General features: G+C 39.9%; 1 protein-coding gene across 2 annotated transcripts in view; it reads left to right on the top strand.

The window, feature by feature from the left end:
• RER1 (retention in endoplasmic reticulum sorting receptor 1) overlaps positions 1-13,995 on the top strand; it is a 38,792-nt gene extending 24,797 nt beyond the window's left edge. For both annotated transcript variants that reach the window (XM_088468199.1, XM_088468198.1), the window contains exons 3-7: positions 3,938-4,042; positions 5,978-6,077; positions 9,603-9,681; positions 11,931-12,066; positions 12,829-13,995. In XM_088468199.1, coding sequence (XP_088324325.1) covers positions 3,938-4,042; positions 5,978-6,077; positions 9,603-9,681; positions 11,931-12,066; positions 12,829-12,918 — 510 coding nt within the window. In that variant the 3' untranslated portion in view covers positions 12,919-13,995. The remainder of the gene's footprint in view (positions 1-3,937; positions 4,043-5,977; positions 6,078-9,602; positions 9,682-11,930; positions 12,067-12,828) is intronic.
• Positions 13,996-14,787: the final 792 nt, after the last annotated feature.

Raw genomic sequence — 14,787 nt, 5'->3', positions numbered from 1 at the left:
GGATCCTGTGCAGGTCTCCAGCAATCTGGTTGTGTACAACTCTGAACCAGACACTTTGGGGTAAATTTACTAAGATGGGAGTTCTATTTAAGAAGTGATGTTGCCCATAGCAACCAATCAGATTCCAGGTATTATCTTCTAGAAGGTGCTAGTTAAATGAGAAGTAGAATCTGATTGGTTGCTATGGGGAACATCACTTCTTAAATAGAACTCCCATCTTAGTAAATTTACCCCTTTGTCCCACTTTTACCCACTATCAAAGCATGATTATCAGCATAGTTTTATGTTATTTTCTTTTATATAATATGTTTTTAGAATAATGAAAACTTGGGTCAGTTTTTACAAAATGTTAGTATCTGATCAACATTATGATAAATGTTACTCTTTGTCCATTATACCTGTGCGTCATAGTTACTAAAGGTTCAAAAATATAGAATTTAGTTTGCTGTGTATTTGAAAACAAGTGTTCTCCATATATTACTTTTTATTATAATTTTTGTTTATGTACCTTGAAGCATGCTGATCTCCAGCTAATGACAGACGACCCTTTCTAATTGATTTCCATTTGTATATAAATTACTGGTGGTATTTTCAGTTGATTGCAGTTGCGATCCTAGTGCAGTGTCCGTAGGCGCTACCTCGGTTGGATCACCATCGCGACCATGCTTACTGCGGCCTGGCCCATGCCTGATCACTTGCCAAGAAATCTGAGTCCACCGATGCATACCCTGGCCTTGTCCCTCTTGAAAAACAGGGGTGACACACCCTCCGTTTACGGGGAACGGTGGTCAGCCATGCCCCTCCCCCCCCCCCAAACGGTGCAGCATGTCAATAATGTGGCGCCATTTGGAGGGGGACTGTTAGCAAGATCGCAGGGCCTGTTCTGCACATCCGCAGAATTGGGCCTGAGCAGACCCCTAAACATCGGAGATGTACCCTAACCATCGGGTTAGCGTACATCTCTGAATCAGGCCCAGAGTCTTCTGGTGCTGAGGCACACTGTGAGCCGTCTCTCAGCTGCTTTGCTATACATGAGGGGCATGTTGAGTCCAGAAGTATTTGCCCAAAATGCACGACACCGTTAATGAAACTTTTCAGCAGTTGGAAATCAGGGTGAGGCTGGTCCCTGCAGTTTACCCTTCAATCAAGTAACCTGAATTGCTGACTCATTATACTGTCCTACATTCCATTGTAGAAACTGGGCGATGTCATCCTGCAGGTAGGATCGGGTGTGTGCCATAAACTATCTCTGGAAATCACTCTCCTAGCTAGCACCATAGAAAGCATTTCTGTAAAAGTGTCCTATCATCTGTGGCTGACAGGAGTACAGAAAAGCGAAAAACAATCCTTTATTTTATTATTATTATAATTTTTTTCATGGGGGGGTGATTATGAGGAGGCATAAGACAGACTACAATGTTAATTAAGTAAATACAAATATATATATATATATTTTTAAATTATAATGAATGTGCTTTTAAACTATGCTATCTATAGCAGCAGATTTGTTCCATGCCTCCTGTGTATAATGCTAGAATAAGTTTTGTGTACTTGTCTTCTCTGGAAATATATAATTTTAAAGGCCTAGGTTTTGGGCACTACCACCACTTTATTTTAGACAATGTTACTTGCTTGGAGTATGTAGGTATCAGAGCTGCCGCCGAAAGGGGGAATTTAGTTGTTTTTGTGCTCCCGATCACCGGTCTATACTGACAGAGCAATATTCAATTGTTTCAGTTTGTGGCACATGTTGTACAAAAATATACCTGGTAAAGACGCATAAAGCAGCTAAACCTTTTGAAAGGGTGAGGGACTTTTCTCCGATTTCTGCTCGCAACCTCAGGAGGCTGCGAGCAGAAATCATGCACTTACGCCATCTGCAGAAACATGAATTGCTCCAACGGGCGCACAAATATACAGCCGTGCACAAAAACAATTAAATACGCCCCCCCCCACTTTCATTTCACTGAACTGATAAACCCACTTTTGAAAGCGTTAACTTAATTAGAGGTAAGATTGTCATTCTTACGCCTGTGTTCTGTGCCTTAGGTTTGGTTGCAGCTGCTGTTGGTGCAGAGACTAGATTAGACACTCCTGATGAGAAAACAATTGCTAACAAGTAATGGTATATTACTACCAGCGCTGAAAGGGTAAATAGTAAGCAGAAAGTGGAATAAGCGCAGGTTAGAACAGAAATATCATTGCAATTAGGATGAAATGAATGGCATTCATTTATAAAACACAATGGGGAATATCCCATTAGCTGCTATAACCTGAAGCAGGTGAGAAGCTGGGTAAAACCCCTATTGATGACTATTTAGGTAAAACTATTTTTTTTCATTAGATTCATTTGGCCAATAGACATGTCATTTCTGGGGTGAAAAACGGGGTATAAAGTAGTGGGACAGGTGTATTGGGGGGCTGTACGGATGGGACAGGTGTTATAAACATTGAAGGTGGCAGTTACAGGTGTATTTTTTATGTTTTGTAAAAGTGCCCAAAAATGACTAAAAAATTTAGTCATTTACCCATTTTAGTGTAATGTAACTACTGCATTTATTTTGGCCAAAAAACATGCTTTCTGTCATTAGTTCACTGTTTTAGAAAAATGCTTTTAACAGACATTTCACACAATTTAAAAAAAAAATTTTTGCTTTCGCATCTAATTGGATATCCCTAAATAAATTGTCAGAAAAACTGTGTTCGTAAAAAACTTTTAGTTTTAAATAAAACCGTCCTGGTACAGATAGGTGCATTTAGCCTTTTTCTGGTAGTAAGGAGCCTCTTTGGATGAATTGAAGGCTCCTAATTGGCCAGTGTCAGGAGCTGTTAATGGATATTACAGCTGTAGATTCGGCTGCTGTCTGTTGAGCTCCACTATTACGAGCCTGTGTGAAAAGGACCGTGTACAGATTTATCAAGAACAGTGATTCCTAGCTGTACACATACCTACGAATCCAGGCATAAAAGCTGCAGTGCCTAAGCCACAGAGACCAGATAAAGCTGCAGATCGTCTCCCATTAATAAGGAAACCAAAAAAGCCACAGTAGCCCTGCGAGCATAACGAAATAACGAAACCCCAGGGAGCACTGAATCTTGCCTGCTACAACCAAGAAAAAAAAATAGGAGGGCCCCTTCAAAACCGCGAGCCCGCGCATTTCTGCGGATACACTCAACAAAAGTCTGTACTGCTGTAATATTCAGTAACTGCTGCCGACAATTAGAATTGCAGTGTGTAAGGGCAGTTGAAGAAAATTGAAGGAGGACTATATTGATTGAAGTGGGGAATTGAATCCTTTGTGATATGCTGCCAAGTCATCCCCGCTTAACATGGTAAGGAACCCCCGCTCATTTTCACGCGTTCCTCTGTATTAGGCAAAACTGAGTGACGTTACATCACCACATAATGCTTTAATGACTGTTCCGGATTGTTTCTGCAACACATCACATTGAATTGAAGAGCCTCCAATATGTCTGGGCCTAAAATGGCTGATAACAGTAGCTTGCAGTGAGATTGACAACAAGGTTGTATACATTTCAAACCTCTGAGCTGCTATTAGCATTTGTGAATATGCAGTAGATTAAAATTTTATTGGAAGCTGCCAATGATGTGTGCTTATCCAATGGTAATTGGGTCCGATAAGATCTGGTCACTCAGATCCCAGCACATTGCAAAGAATTCAGTTGCTAACTCTGGGACTAAAAGGCCACTTACAGTGTTCAGTGCTGACCGGATGAATCTGAGAGATTTTCCCCGCAGTCATAGGGACGGCATTCTGAATAAGTTCCTGACAATCTGACTTTTTTTGTTGTTATTTTTTTTTTTATTATTAGTAGGTCTCTTTTATACAACCACTTGTATTTTAGGTGTCCTATAATTTAGTGGTATTCTTATTGTTTACTTGTAGTATTTAAAATATTTGACTATTTTTTTCAGATTTACCAGTCATGGCTAGACAAATCTACACCGTACACATCAGTACGATGGTTGGTGACTCTTGGCTTAGGAATACTCTACATGATAAGGGTTTATATACTACAGGTACGTTGTGTATTTTGTTTTTAATTAGTATATTTACAGGAGTAGCGAATGCTTCTACATATTCACACAATGATTAATGGGTAAGCACTAGTTTATGGGAGGTCGAAAGCAAGTCACAAATAGTGGATTAAAGATCCTCTTTAGTAAAATATAAGAATATCTTTAGTCAGTTAGTGGTATTATAAGCATCTGAAAGCACGAGGCCACAGGACACAGAACTTCAGTGTGACTTGTCATTTTTATTCTATATCAAGGAGTAAATTTTTTTTTTAATATGTAGTTATTATGTACATTTTTATTCCTTACAATAAAGTTGAGATTTAGTAGAAACTGTAATGTTGGGATACTTTTGGATTTTTTTTTATCACTAGAGGGAGACCTGTTGCAGTAGAGCAGGCAGTTCTCATCAAGGGAGTCTGCGGGGTGAATTTACTAAGAATCATGTCTGTCCAAACTGCCATTCATGGGCGAGTTTGCCTTGTTTTTCAAACCGAGATTAACTAACGGCAAACACGGGTGAAAACACAAATAGCAGTAAATACACCATCGGCCAGACTCGCTAGTACTTTCCATAGACAGGAATACAACACGGGCATTTACCAAGAATCGTGTCTGCTAACATCATTGTAAATGGAGAAAACTTGGGTTAAAATAGAAGTTGAACAGTGTGTTTAGGTCCAGGATGACAACCGCAACGCGTTTCATCCACTCCTGTGGACTATTTCAAGTTGAATGCCTTTCCCAACTGTTTCTTTTATAGGATAAATACTCCATTCATTGGTTCAAGATTATTACCATTTTAACTTCTACTTTTCCAATTGTTTAGTGCCATAATAGAAATCTTGTTCCATCTATTACAGTTCTTTGTGCACATAATTATATATATTTACTCTCCTATAAACACATATATTTAAATACCTATATAAATAAATATTGGCTTGTATAGAAAAATAATATATAATAATTTATATATTATATGCGGCCCAGTAAAAGTTAAATTATATTTAAAAGTAAATAACAAAATGTATGCAATGGTGACAATAAATTTCATATTTTCCCATTTATATTAAATAAATAATAAAAATCTTGCCATGGCAGAGTGCAAGTTTTCTAATCATGATCTCTTCTTATTTTATTCGTTAAACTAATCTTTTTTCACAAAGAGTTTTCTTATGACCTCCTCTTCCCACAGAGTAGAACCGATACTTCCAATATAGAGACTGATTACCCTTGTATCTTGATTTTATTCTAGAAAGATTCATCTTCCCAGTTGAATCGTCTAAAATAAATTTGTCAATTATATACTTTTTCCTTTCATGCATTTCTCACTGAGATTCAGGTAACCTAGAGCGTTGACCGGACAGTGTATACGTTCTCCCTATACCTCAAATCTCAGTAGGAGCCCCATGTTGACTACTGCTGTCCTAAATCCCCAGATATAAACTATATACAAAATTCAAGAGCCTCATTGAGATTCTCTGGGTGAAGTGTTTGAAGGCAGAAAATCCACCTGGATTCTGCTAAACAAAGATGACTAAATCTATCTCAGAGGGGAACTTTGAGATTTGTTACTATTAATGGTGTAAGCTCAGCGAGAAGTGTTGGGTCTAATTTTATTATAGTTTTTATAGTAATTGAAATAGATCTGTGTATGTGACTAATAAAGTTTTAAAATATGAATGCGGTCCAGACATTTGTTCACCAGTGCATTCTCCTTTGATAAACTGTAGAAAGAACAGCTGCCTTCTCTTTCAACCCTAATTCCCTAAGTGGAAAAGTAAATAAAACAGGATTAGGTATACAGTATTTTGCTTAAACTCCTAAATGTAAGCAACCGATCAGGTGCTCAGAAGACGTTTGCAAATAATATACAGTCTTCAAATAGTTTGTTTTCTGAGTTTTTATTGTATTTGTTGTTTTGTGTTTCATCTGCAGGGTTGGTACATAGTAACATATGCCTTGGGTATCTACCACCTAAATCTCTTCATAGCATTCTTGTCTCCTAAAGTAGACCCGTCCTTAATGGAAGATTCAGGTACAGTACAGTCTTCCTTTTTTTTTTTTTTTAGATACTTTATTGTTTCAAAGATAAAACAATATACAACAAATGTGCATGGAGTTATATGGCCCATATACATCTCCTTCTGCTGACTGCGGGGTCATTGAATCTGTAATATTCAACATGTTGAAAGATCTCGATTCCCCGATCCCGACCCAGAATCAGCAAATCAGGGATTTTGAATCCCTGATTCATCAAGATAAATGATCCTCAGATGTATGGGCCCCATACCTTTTTTTATATGAACTCTCTGCACCACTCCACGGACAAAACCAGTAGATGGTAGACAAATACAGCTGCCAGTTACACTCGGCTCAGCTTGTTGTGAGAAGGAGGGGGAAGATTTTGCAATGCTCAGAGGGGCATTCCAAAACATCCTGCTCACTATATTATATACCATGTGACTGTGCTTGTCAGTATAGAGTCATGATCTTGGAAATTACTGAATTACCTATTTTTATTAGCACCTAAGGAAAATGGTAAATAACAAAAGCCTACCACAGTGATTTATTTAAAAAAAAAAAAAAAACTTATTTATTCATAGGATTGCTGCTTTAAACTTTAATTACAATTTAATTGTAATAGTTTTTTATGTCTGTGTTCCCATTCCAGTAAGCCACTTCAGTACCCTAAATGCAGTTCAGGAGATAACAGAATGTTAAAGGGTGATATCAGCCATAGGAAAACCCTTTTCTGTGGAAATAATGTATTATATTGCATGGCCAGGGTATAGTTGTTATTGGTTGTTCTGACGCTAAGGGGTGTTAGACCTACAGCCCATATAGGGCACTTTCCTCAGAGCGGGCAACACCATGACTTCTAATACCACCATGGTTCCAAACCTTGTTACTCATTTGACTCTGCTCTCTAATGCTTAAATCTAAATAGAGCACTAGGGTCACACATGTACGATAATTCCCACCTCACATGGAAAGTATTATACTGTAGGGGACAATTAGAAAATTGGTCACTTATACTCTGCAAAAAAAAAAATAGTCTCAAATATGCAGTGAATCTGCCTTTTTTTTTTTTATGTAAATGTTCCCCATCCAGCATCTTGTTCGTGTTCTGAGACCAGTATGGCACCTCAGTATTGGTAGTGTTTATGTCACAGGGGCTGAATATTGTTACTAATTGTCATCAAGCTTTCAGCTAAGCAATTCAATTAGACACAATATTTTTTGGGGTGCGAAAAAGGGGGGGGGGTGTTGTGTTTTTTTTATTTATTTTTTTTATGTCCAATTCAATTGGTTCCCATTTTTCCAACCAAAAAATATTTTTCAAGTGGCGAAAACACACATAGGTCTGTGTGTTAATGCAGATCCTATGAGTTTGTGGCCCCGGCTGCGATAACGGGGCTGGTTATCCGCAAAATGTTTTCACCTGCCCGGGGCAGGTGAAACAAATGGTCGATGAGTGCCAGCTTCCTGCCAGCAGCCCAGCACACGCTGCTCTGTACTGGGCTACACTGGGACCAGGGAGGCTGTTGCCCTGAACAGCAGCAATCTCCTCTCTTGGATTTGTCCCTGGCTGAGGGGCTCACAGTGCCACCCTCCTCAGCACCGTTTTTCTTTTCCTATATGTGTCAACGCCTCCCGCAATTGGGCCACAAACACTGATAAGTTCCAACTTTGAGGCTAATTGAATTAGCCCAGGGTATCAATTAGCTGGCGGTAAAGTACCGTGGCATTGCAAAAAGACGGTTTGTATCCCACTTTCAACAGGCTAATAGTACAATTAGATGGATTGAATTGAATTAGACAAAGCAGAAACTACAGTAGGAGAATGCTCCCAGCTGTTGTATAGACCATTGTGCTTATTTCCTTTACAGTATAGCAGGTGTTTAGCTACAAGGTAAAAAGGAAATAGGATTTTTCTTTTCAGCCTGGAAATGTTGGCAGCCTGACTGCTGCATACACTTACTGATGATGGTGCCAGTATTCAATGTTACTTGCTTTAGTGGGAAGCAGAATATAAAATAATGTATGTAATTTCTATTATTATAAGCTGTAGTACACTGTTGTTAACCATCATAGGTCCTACAGATATTCACACATGGCTGATTGCTTTTATACAAGGCATAGGCCAAGCTGACCTCTGATATCTGCTTATATATTACAGCGGGGGAATTATTCCTGACTGTATTTCCAGACATAATTTACAGGAATTTATAGTTTAATTTACTGTGTATTATGCAGTTTCTGAAAAATAATAATGCCCTACCTGGCTTATTGTTATATCATTGTAGCCCCCTTCATACCTCTCCATTTGTCCCTTTCCCTGTCTCTAACCTTTGCCCCTCTCCATGTGTCTCATTGCAGCCCCCTCCATGTCTCTCCCCTTTGCCCCTCTCCAGGTCTCTCCCTTTGCCCCTCTCCAGGTCTCTCCCTTTGCCCCTCTCCAGGTCTCTCCCTTTGCCCCTCTCCAGGTCTCTCCCTTTGCCCCTCTCCAGGTCTCTCCCTTTGTCCCTCTCCAGGTCTCTCCCTTTGCCCCTCTCCAGGTCTCTCCCTTTGCCCCTCTCCAGGTCTCTCCCTTTGCCCCTCTCCAGGTCTCTCCCTTTGCCCCTCTCCAGGTCTCTCCCTTTGCCCCTCTCCAGGTCTCTCCCTTTGCCCCTCTCCAGGTCTCTCCCTTTGCCCCTCTCCAGGTCTCTCCCTTTGCCCCTCTCCAGGTCTCTCCCTTTGCCCCTCTCCAGGTCTCTCCCTTTGCCCCTCTCCAGGTCTCTCCCTTTGCCCCTCTCCAGGTCTCTCCCTTTGCCCCTCTCCAGGTCTCTCCCTTTGCCCCTCTCCAGGTCTCTCCCTTTGCCCCTCTCCAGGTCTCTCCCTTTGCCCCTCTCCAGGTCTCCCTCTTACTTACCTTTTAGTTGTGATCACCAGTGCAGTTCTGCAGCATCGCTCCTCAGATCACACAGGAAGTGAGATCATACACGCACTGCGTTGTGGGACCTCATGCAGCAACAGTCAGTCTCGCAATTCACTGCCTGTTGCTTTCCACTGACAGGACCACTCATGGCTCCCAACAACCCCTCCCCCACCTTCGGTCAGCTCCACATATCGCCCCAACCCCTCCCCCCATGTGCAAAAAAAAAAAAATTATTTAAAAAAATAAATAAAATAAAAGCTGGGTGTCCTTGTTAGTTCACTGGCTGTCGTGACACCCCAGGGAGCCGTGGCACATGGTTTGGGAACCACTGGTCTATTAGATTTTATCTGTTTTACTTCTCTTCCAAGGGATGTAAATGATTGTATACAATTTAGTTATGTGAGGTATAAACTGTTCACCAGTCCGATTGCTCATCATGGAAATTGTCTTTCCATAAATAAGTCCAATACAGAGCTGTAGTTCTAATTGAGGACAATTTGGGACAGTTGGGGGAACCTACAGTCTGTGTCAGCTGCAGGACATGACAGAGTGTTGCCATATTTATATATATCTGTTTTATTTGCAGGGTTTAATCCATTATAATGTACTTTTCTGTTCTTTTAATATATTTATTTATTGTAGATGAGGGCCCTTCATTACCCACAAAACAAAATGAAGAGTTTCGTCCATTTATAAGAAGGCTGCCGGAATTTAAATTTTGGTAAGTGTTGTCCGGGGCAAGCGCAGGATTTCTAGAGGGAATTTCCAATAGTTTTTTTTAAATTCTGTATTTCAAATTGTATATTCTACATTGTTGTCCCCACAAACAAAAATATAAAATGGGAGCAAAGAAAGATGGCAAAAGACACACAAACAGTGAGGAGTCAGTGGTGGTCCTCCTGTATGGTATTAAGCAGTGTGGTGCGGAGGAGGGGGGCATCCTATTAAGAAGGCAGATTCATCAGCGCCAAGATAAGGGGCTTTGTGCAGCAGCAATAGGCTACACAACCCCTGCCTGCTTCTGGCAGCCCCATGACGTCATTGGGCGCCACCCACCACAGGAAAACTTCCAGTGGGGTCAATTACCGACCTTTATATATTAGAGGTGGAGAGGGTGGTTTGGGTATGGGGGCGGAGGCTTCCGGCAAGTGGAAATGCCACCAAATGTGCGCACTGTTGATTTTAGTCTATATTACTTATGTTCTATAAGGATAGGAGATGTATGTTAGCGTTAGTTTTTAACATTTCTCTACATATATATACATATATTTGTGGATGACTTGAAAAAGGCTGTACAAGTTATTTCTGTGTGTAGGAGCACTTTTAAGGTAAACTGTTATATATGATTGGCTCTGTACATGTGATAATGAGACGTCTGTGTTCTGTGAAGAAAGTAGTTAGGAGTAAATTATTGGTGCATTTAGCAAATCTTCTAAAGAGGACAAGTGGAGGTGTTGTCCACAACAACCAAGCTGATTGTAGCTACTGCAACATTTTATAGACTGTACTAGATAAATGATAGCTCAAAGCTGATTGGTTGCTATGGACAATATTTCTAATTGGCCACCTTCGAAAGTTTGATAAACAGGGCTGCATACAAACATCCGCAAGATTGGACCACAAGGAGGTGCTGATGCGGGCATTTCTGCGGCAATTCGCCCCCTCCTGGCTAATTGAATTGACCCCTATTTGTGAATGTACTATTGTACTGTATTACCTGACTTACCAGTATTGGTGACCCATTCTTCATGCATGAATTAATAAGCATGGGTTCCAGTGTAATCAATATTATTGCTTCAAACCACAGATGTGTACCATAGAAGGTATTTCCAGATGCTCATCTATAGGTAGTTACACTATGGTATTGGGCTTGTGTAGTCATTAATACATCAGAGGTATGTGTGTCCTCATCGCTTACCTGAAGAACATGTAGGAGCTGTACCCAAGTCTTTACAATTCAGTACAGTACATAAATAGTGCCAAGCATTTTGTAGCCAATGAATGTGCTCAGCAGGACCCCAATCAGTTATTCCTGACAGAGAGAGGCGCCCGCATAAGAAGTGACGTTCATACAATCCTTACCCTTCATCTCCAGATAAATATGAAGCTACAAATGCCTGTCTGGAGCACAATACATAATGCAGGAGTTAACCACATTCATAGGAAGTAATTATATGGAGGGAAATTTGCACAGAGGAAAAAATGTAGGGTTACATGTATCAAGCAGTGATCATCCTTTTTTTTTCTGAATTTTTGTTGAAAAATTGGGTTATTACCGCTTCTCTAAAATATATGAAAAGGCTGGCCATGTAGAAAATGTAGATTTTGGCTTGTGTAAAGAACGCCACTGCTATAGCCAACACCGGCAAAGTGTTATGCGGTACTTAATAAGCGATGAAATGCTGAGCACTTGTCCCCTAACACATGGCACTATCTGAGGATGGAGCTATGTGTTACTTACCGCCGGCGCCACTGCTATAGCCAGCCAACACCGGCAAAGTGTTATGCGGTACTTAATAAGCGATGAAATGCTGAGCACTTGTCCCCTAACACATGGCACTATCTGAGGATGGAGCTATGTGTTACTTACCGCCGGCTCCAGACTACCTCGCGCATTTATGCTTGTGTATTAGGGTCATATTGTAGCACTTCATCATTAGGCTGATCAGCTACAGGACTTGCTGAGATTGTCAGAAAGATGAGTTTTCTCTCCTCGCTCTCAACAGCTAACCTGTTACTACTTATTGGTGCTATTGCTGTATGCTTCACTACGATACATAGTGAAGCAGGAGATTCATTATCAGAACACTAAATGGTACTATTAATACATTTACCTCTTAATCCCATAGAGCAGATTGGAATGTGAGTGTGTAAAGATGTATTCATAGCTGGTCGGTAATCTAGTACCATTTCACACAAGGAATAGGCATTTGTGGGAAACAGAAAACCTGATTTCCTTTTTCATTGCAGGCACTCAGCCACTAAAGGAATCGTTGTCGCCATGGTGTGCACCTTCTTTGATGCATTCAATGTTCCTGTATTCTGGCCCATCCTGGTCATGTATTTTATCATGCTGTTCTGCATCACTATGAAGAGACAAATAAAGGTAAGTTCTAGGTCACAGTAATATTTCCTACCCCATATGTTTGTCTGAAATCCTCACCGTTTCGGAATGGTGACAGAGTATAATGCTATATATGTCATTAGTTTGTGTCACAGATCGGTAATAAAGCAGAACTGGCGTTTACAGAAAGGAAGGTGTACCTTAATGCTGCACTGGTAGTCCTGTATAAGTATATCCACTTTCTATTTGCTTGTTCATCAAACAAAGTACTTCCTCAGTAACACCACTGTACTGAAAGCCAGTTACTATCAGTGGTGGCTCCAGAGCAGTCCAAAATTCAAATAGAGGAGTAACACCAACTGCCATTCCAAACTGCCAAACATCACTGGCCGGGACTCCCTGGCAGTTGGTGTAGCTCCCTTATTTGAATTTTGAACTGCGATGCAGCCTCACCACTGGAACCTCCACTGGTTGCTATATTCACGTTGTAGATACAAGAAGACTTTGGATACATAGTAAATGTGGGGCAAAGGAGACCCCGGGCTTTGTCCAAATTGTCACTTTAGAAAGACTTCTAAAAGCATCCTAACACTGAAAGCAGGTTGACCTGTGAGCTGTCCTCTATTATGTTTTTACCATTTACCTATTGGATTTTATTTTTTATTTTTTTTAAATCCGTTAGGTTTACTTCTATGAAATGTAAATGTAACTTAAATGTTCCTATGAGCAGTCGTTTTGCTGTGCACAGTTGAAAGTTCAAATTTTCAGTGTTATAACGTAACAGGAAGTTCTTTTGTCTTGCAGCACATGATTAAGTACAGATACATACCATTCACACATGGCAAGCGGAAATACAGAGGAAAGGAGGAAACCGGGAAGCCATTCTCCAGTTAAAAGAAACTGTCACCTTCTTTTTGACTTTCTTATGTAAAAATTAAACCAACAAAAAAAGAAAAAAAAAAGAGAAAAAAACCCAGTTTTGAGCCACTGTATCAATGCCTTTTTATCCACATATGCATAGGTGAATTTAAAAGCTGGTAGCTCGCCTTTACTTTCTTGCTAAGGATGTTTTTACCTTCCCACCATATGCAGGGTGTCGCATCAGATTCGCTGTGTACAAATCCAATCAGACAACTATTGTGGATCCGCTACATGGTAGACCTTTGCCCAGCTCGTTGTGGAGGCATCCATTTTGTTATCTAAACAATTCATACCTCAGTGATGTCACTTGTTCGTAGGCTCTAATGAGTATTGGCCTAGCTACAAAATGGCTGCTTCCAATGTGTGTAGCTGATTAGTTCACGTTAAGCAAATTTAGCGCTCTTTATTATTTTTTCTAATATTTCTAATTCAATACATTTGATCATTTGGTTAGATTATCTATCTGACCAGAAAACCCTATTGGTAACCAAATTCCCGCAGTGCCTCGTTTGACTTGGTAGTCTTATGAGAGTTTTCCAATATGCGGTACAAACCTTAGAATGATGTTTAAATTGCACTTTGTCTAGCAGGTTATGGCGTATATTCCATTCCATGCATTTCACAGTGCTGATAGCTTCCTTAGACACGTATTCTGATAGCACTGGAAGGGGTTGGGTTTCTCATGTCATAAAAGGGAAAATTAATTCCCAAATTAAGAAAAGTGTGTTTTTAGTTATTTTATATATATTTCTGAAATGGGTGGAGGCCATTTAAATAGACTACTTGATCGGACAGGAGACGTCATATGTGGCATTTGTTGTTTGTACCATGACTCCCCTTATTTTGGTTGTAGCCATCTCAGAAACAATATGACTTTGCCCGTTTGGTGGAGACTGTTGTAGCCAAGTTTTGGTGGCACTTGATATCCCACTTACCTATATCTTACCATTTCTGAGTATCGTGGTAAACCAATCCAAAATAAGTTGTTGCAGATATTTTAAGAGCAACATGTAATAAAGCTGAATGAAAGCCATTTAATTCATAATGTGATATCTATGCAGTAGAATCCAATAATTCTTATCCACCTACAGCTGGGGGATATAGCATGACATGCTGGCAGAATTTTAGTTTGTTCTAACGATTATATTTTAATTTAAAAAACATAATGGAAAAGTTTGGCTGGCAAAGTATTTCGGCACATAGCGAAGAGCAAATAAAGCAGGATTTCCAAAGCTTAAAGAACTATAACTTACGTAAAAGCTGATTCGATATGACAGAGTAATCTGAAACACTCACAGATATGCAACTGATTTCCCTATATAATGTAATTGCTGCATTTGTTGTGGCGGGTGGGGTCGTACACCAATCATACAGTGCATTCCTTACATCCTGTTCTTTTCGGCATAACCTCCTAGTGACAGACTGGAAGGCTCCTCCACGAGTTCATGAAAACAAGATGGCAAAGATGGGCCTGTCATTGTTACAGTATTGTCCTTTATAACAGCAAATACTGTTATATAGCACAGTTTACTGGGTTCATGCATTCGTTATAGCCACAACATATTATACTTAGTTATAATGATTTATATTGTTTAGTTATATTGAGGATAGTACATCAGGCCATTTAAAATCTATAGGTATAATATGAAGCTCAGACCTGCAACAACTAGACTGGTTGTTAGTTCGCTATTGATTATTAAACCATGAACATTACCTGGCATATTAGGATGAACAATAAGCAGTGGCAACCGGTGTGAAAGTCCTCTTTTCTTGGGCATACTATATTATTTATAGGACAAATAAACCCCAAAATTGAAAACTAGACAATGGCTGAAAGTAGGT

The sequence above is a fragment of the Taudactylus pleione genome, unplaced genomic scaffold (assembly GCF_031769625.1).
Source record: "Taudactylus pleione unplaced genomic scaffold, aTauple2 ptg000082l, whole genome shotgun sequence".
NCBI lineage: Eukaryota > Metazoa > Chordata > Amphibia > Anura > Myobatrachidae > Taudactylus > Taudactylus pleione.
This window is presented reverse-complemented; position numbering and strand designations above follow the sequence as displayed.